The sequence below is a fragment of the Zingiber officinale genome, chromosome 1B (assembly GCF_018446385.1).
Source record: "Zingiber officinale cultivar Zhangliang chromosome 1B, Zo_v1.1, whole genome shotgun sequence".
NCBI lineage: Eukaryota > Viridiplantae > Streptophyta > Magnoliopsida > Zingiberales > Zingiberaceae > Zingiber > Zingiber officinale.
The window spans coordinates 101,262,625-101,268,358 of record NC_055986.1 but is presented as its reverse complement, the minus strand read 5'-3'; the positions used below and the strand labels follow the sequence as shown (position 1 = coordinate 101,268,358).

The 5,734-nt window shown below is 34.4% G+C and overlaps 1 protein-coding gene across 3 annotated transcripts; it reads right to left on the bottom strand.

Annotated features, from left to right (window-relative positions):
• Window positions 1-783: 783 nt before the first annotated feature.
• On the bottom strand, window positions 784-5,278 carry LOC121982069. 3 transcript variants are annotated; one of them, XM_042535053.1, is made up of 2 exons: window positions 2,450-5,278; window positions 784-2,372 (listed from the first exon to the last, which is right to left on the bottom strand). In XM_042535053.1, the coding sequence occupies exons 1-2, from the start codon at window positions 2,573-2,575 to the stop codon at window positions 1,710-1,712; spliced, it is 789 nt and encodes a 262-aa protein (XP_042390987.1). In that variant the 5' UTR covers window positions 2,576-5,278; the 3' UTR covers window positions 784-1,709. All 3 variants share the same exon structure in this region; 1 of them encodes a protein (XP_042390987.1).
• Window positions 5,279-5,734: the final 456 nt, after the last annotated feature.

Here is a 5,734-nt window from a genome sequence, read left to right as displayed (position 1 = left end):
GCTTGCCATCCAATTATATAGTTCTTATTTTAAAATCGATACTGCACAAAACATGGGCATCATAATAAACAAGTTGCAGAAGTTGGAGATTTGTAATATAATCAAGTTAAAAACGGAAGGGCCTAATAGAGTTTCAAGCAAAACCCGCCCAATTGTAGTAATGAAACTTGTTGTGAAGGAACCATCAGAGAACCACAAGAGAAGACAACTCTTCCCGACACCTATAGAAGAAAATCTATCATCAAAATAATGGCAACTCAATAACAAAGAAAATTGTGAATATGTGAGACTAATATTTATACAAACTAGGTCAGATTGTATTTTACTAAATATGAATATATGCATCTTTGCATGAAAAAGTTGCATAAATAGATTAAACCTAATAGACTTGTATACAAGGATAACACAACTCTATACAGGAGTCATATGTGTCCAATCTTCAGAGTAACAGAACTAATAAATCAATTTTGAAGAATTACATAGCGCTGAATTTTTCAAAAAGCAATAAACAAGGAAAAGAGGGATGTAAAGACCATAAAGCCAAAAAAAGACTCAACAAAATCTGACACGCAGTAATTTTGTAAAAAAAAAGTTATTCTTATGGATGAAAAGACCAGTAATTTTGTAAAAAAAAAAATGTGATGAAAGAAGTCAATTCAGTAGGTCCATGTAATGTTCTGCATTATCAGAGCTGCTTTCCCTTGACTCTACTTTCATTCTTATGGAATAATTTCCATTCACCAGATAGTGGATTAGAGAATGGTAAAATATCATAGACTTCCTTAAATAAGAATTAGTAAATATATTATGAGGCAAATCCTTGCATGAATCCTAATTCACAATGAGAAATGAATAATGTCACGGATTACAGAAACTGAAAAGTTGTGATAATAATACCATACCTATCACCAATATGTTGCTAAGTCTAAACATGACAAGAAGTATATAACCCAGGTAGTCAGATAACATGTCTGAAGAGTTAAAATATCATGGAAGTGTAATTGGATTATTTTGAAAGTACTAAGTACAAGGAAAAATTGTGCCCCTCAATTCGATGATCTTCTGCAGTTTGTCCTCAGAGGCTGAGATCTTCTGCCTTAGGAACCTATTTTTGTTACACCAGTTTCAAAACTTCTGATTTCTGAAACTGCCTTCCATAAACCTGCACATATTCAGTAGGATTAGTTATTTCACAGTTGTAGTACAGCTAAAATACATGTTTGTGTTCTGCATTGAAGGATCATGATGTGGCTGTGAATTCCTGAAACTGCATTTATCACATAACTCCTGATTTTTGTTACACCAGTTTCAGAACTCCTGATTTCTGAAACTACCTTCCATAAACCTGCACATATTCCTCCAAATTGGCACAAAGACAACTCAACAACAACATTTTGAAAACAGGTTTCTCAATTTCTGAATTGCAATTGCTTAAAAATCAGATATAGAAATTAGAAATCAGCTTTCATTTCAGAAATCAGATTCAACAAATAATTCTATGGTTGCTGAAATAAAACTCAGCAGAACACCTTCACTTCTCAATTTCTTGATTTCTAGGAGATTACAACTAAGTTCATGGAGAGTTTAGATAAGTAACAATTCCCTTTTGCCATATTGATTTGTACTCACAATACATTAGAAAAAATTCTCATTGATAGAGCTTTAGAATTCTAAAGATAGTTTCAACATAATGAACGAAAACACAAAAATCAACTAAAGCTTTCATCATCTGTTTCATTGTTCACAACTGGAAGAACATCAACTATTGAGCCCTCTATATCAGTTCTAATTAATTCAATATCTACTCTATTTACATCGCCTAATATCGATTCCATATTAGAAAAATTATTATGAATAAAATGCATCGTATCCATATCATCTTCATTGCCCATGTTATACGTATCTCTTGGTGTGTGACGAATGGCGCAGTACCAATCCTCCTCCTTTGGATCACGAACATAATAAGCCATTTGAGCTTGTGTAGCCAAAATAAAAGGTTCATGTTCCTCACGTTCTCCTGTATGTATCAAGCATGAAAAATTCAGCATTGAAAATCCAAATGGATCAATTTTGAAATCTGTAGTAGTGTTAACCCAATCGCATCGAAAAACAACAATTCGTCCACGAACACCATAATCAAGTGAGATGACATCAGTTAGTCGACCATAATAGATTGACTCATGATCATCATTATCATGCATCGCCTGCACCATAACCCCACTATTCTGCACCTTTTTGTTTTTTTCAGATTCCACAGTGCGAAATGCAAAACCATTTATGTTGAACCCATGATAACTAAATGCTATTGAATTTGGACCACGCGAAAGCACCCGAAGATCTAAGTCATCGATTCGTTCATTTACTCGATCAACCTGTACGGTACACATATAATTTACAAGTCCATTTATTAAAAATTTGTAATATAAAATAAATCACATATATTACTTACTCGTCTTGCAAACCATTCTGGAAATTGCATTCTAACCATGTCATCCAATTGAGAATTACTTGGGCGTTGACCATATCTATGTCTTCTCTTCAGTTCGTTTTTTATTTCACTGTTCAATATCAACATTAATATATAATTAGAACCAATTATTGATCATAAAATAGTAAAATATTATGCAAAAAATTTAAAAAAATAGTAATACTTACTCACGATATGGTTGCAACACTGTACAATTAGAGAGAATATATCTATAAGCTTGAGTTAGAGTTTTGTCATCTAAGGTAACTACTTGAAGCCCTTTTGTTGGTCGCCCTACATGTGGAAACATCGAGAGTGTAGGAAACTCATCATTTGGTGTCTCTTTATGTTGTGTTCCGGGATTGTTTAATAAGATGTTACCATCTACATAATGAGAACAAAACACAACACATTCATCTGCTAAATATGCCTCTGCAATGTTGGCCTCTGGTCGTGCTTTATTTCTAACAAAATTTTTAAGTTTCCCCAGATATCTTTCTATTGGGTACATCCATCGATAATGTACAGGCCCAGCCATTCTTGCTTCATACGCTAAATGTACCACCAAATGAACCATTATTGTGAAAAAAGATGGTGGAAATATTTTCTCTAATTGGCATAAAACCAAAATAACTCCTTCTTCAGCCTTTTGTAATTCATCTTCTTGTAGGGTCTTTGCACATACTGTTCTAAAATATTCACACAACATAATAAGTGGAGCAGTTACCTTTTTTGACAACACGCGACGAAGAGCAATTGGAAGGAATTGTTCCATCATAATATGACAATCATGGCTTTTCAAGCTCATAATCCTACAACTTCCAACATCCACACACTTTGAGATATCAGATGACATACCATCAGGAACACGAATATCTTTCAATACAGAACAAAATATCTTTTTTTCATCTTTACACATAGAGTAACATGCAGGTGGCAAATACTCTCTACCATCTGAATGTGCCCGGGGCCATAATTGTTTCATAATACCCAAATTCTTTAAGTCTCTACGTGTTGCATAATTATCTTTGCTCTTGTTGGAATCACCTAAAAGTGTTCCAACAATATTGTCACAAACATTTTTTTCAATATGCATAGGGTCCAAATTATGTTGGATCAAATTAAATTCCCAGTATGGAAGGCTAAAAAATATGCTTTGTTTTCTCCACATTTGTTCAATTGATCCTGTTTTTATTCTCACATTTGGTTTTGATGCATTACTCTTACCAAAAATCACATTCTTGTTTAAGGTCATTCGTAGAACATCAGATCCAGACAATGGTGCCAAATCTAACTCACGTAGCTCAGATTTGCCATAACTTGGCATTGTTCGCATTTCTGAATCTGGTGGTAGAAAACAGCGATGCCCTCTGAATGATCACTTTTTGCCATGTTTTAGGTACACTGCATCTGTATTATCAGCACAAGTTGGGCATGCATTCTTGGCATATGTATTCCATCCAGACAAACAACCCAAACCAGGAAAATCACTAACTGTCCAAAGTAATGCAGCCCACATTTCAAACATTTTTTTGTCACAAGCATCAAATGTGGCAATTCCATTTTCCCATAAATCTTTCAATTCAGTCAATAGGGGGTGCAAATATACATCAATATCATTGCCAGGTGCTTTTGGACCTGGAATAAGGGTGGATAAAATAATAGAATAAGGCTTCATGCATTCCCAAGGCGGCAAATTGTAAGGCATCAGGACAATAGGCCAAGTACTATGTGAAGTGCTTTGATTTTTAAATGGATTAAACCCATCAGCGGCGAGTCCCAAGCATACGTTTCTAGGATCAGACGCAAATTCATAATGACGTTCATCAAATTCCTTCCATGCTCGAGAATCAGCTGGATGCCTTAGATTTCCATCTGAAACACGTTTTTTGAAATGCCACTGCATATTTTCAGACGTCTTAGATGACATGAATAACCGTTGCAATCTTGGTTTCAATGGAAAATACCAAAAGACTTTGGCTGGAATTTTAACCTCGAGACGTTTTTTTCCACCTTTATACGATCTCCTTGATGATTTCTGCAAATTTTTCCATCTTGGAAGGTTACACACTTTGCAAGCCTGTTCATTCTCATTTTCCCCCCAATAAATCATGCAATCATTTGGACAAGCATGTATTTTTTCATAATGAAGCCCTAAACTAGAAATTAATTTCTTTGCTTCATAAAACGACTTAGGCACTTGAGCTTCAGATGGAAGTACTCGACGAAGGAAGTCCAACAATGCTGTAAATGACTTATCACTCCATTTTTCATTCACTTTCAGTTGAAATAACTCAACAAGGAACGACAGTTTAGAAAACTCTGTGCATCCGGTATATAGCTGTTGTTTCCCTTCCTCAATTAGTCGATAGAAATCTTTAACATTAGACTCCATCGGTGTATGACTCGTTGATGCTCCAATGTAATTTTCATTACTTGTAGATCCTTAATGAATTCCAAATGCATCATGCAGCATTTCTTGTACCATCGGTTCATGGCTAGTTACTTTAGAAACTTGTTGCACTGAATAATGAAGTTCTTTGTTATCATGATCTTGTACAATTAGTTTTTCTCCATGAAAATTCCAGATGCGGTAATCTTGTAAAATACCATTTATCATCAGATGTTCGTGTACTGTCTCGCGATCATGACTCAATGAATTTATGCATTTGCAACAAAGACATGGTCTCGTGACATCTGGAGCCGCATCACCAAATGCATAACGTAAAAAATATAGGATTCCCACCCGATACTCAAGACTGCCATGTGGCGTAGCCATCCATTGCTTCTGCATAATTTGATGATGTTCAATAATTTATAAAAGTTAAAACATTGAAGCAAGATTTATCAAAAATTAAAGAAACTTCGTAGATAAAATTTCCAAGAATTCAACAAACATATATATAAATACAATTACTAGATATAAAAATGAAGCTTAGCATCATAGACACGTTGTAAGCAAACTACAATAATAAACCTGAAAAATAATACGGATAACTTGTAGAAAAAAAACAAATCAAATTAAGGGATTCATTGGAAAAATTTACAAATCTACCGGCCAACACAAATTAAACCCTAATCGATTATAATTTTTATCACCATTAACATATAAAAACATTGTCACCATACGAAAACTAAACCAAGAAATTACCTCGAGAAACAAAATCAAAGGCGATTTATGATGTGGATGTCGAAGGATGATGCTAGGGTGCAATTAATATGATATGTCGCTATAATAGAGAGGATCGCTGGAACATAGATGGTCGA

Coding starts and splice junctions, on each gene's coding strand:
- LOC121982069 (XM_042535053.1), bottom strand. CDS start 2,575: ATGTTGATATTGAACAGTGAAATAAAAAACGAACTGAAGAGAAGACAT. Junction 2,373..2,449: donor CAGAATGGTTTGCAAGACGA/GTAAGTAATATA, acceptor TGTACCGTACAG/GTTGATCGAGTAAATGAACG.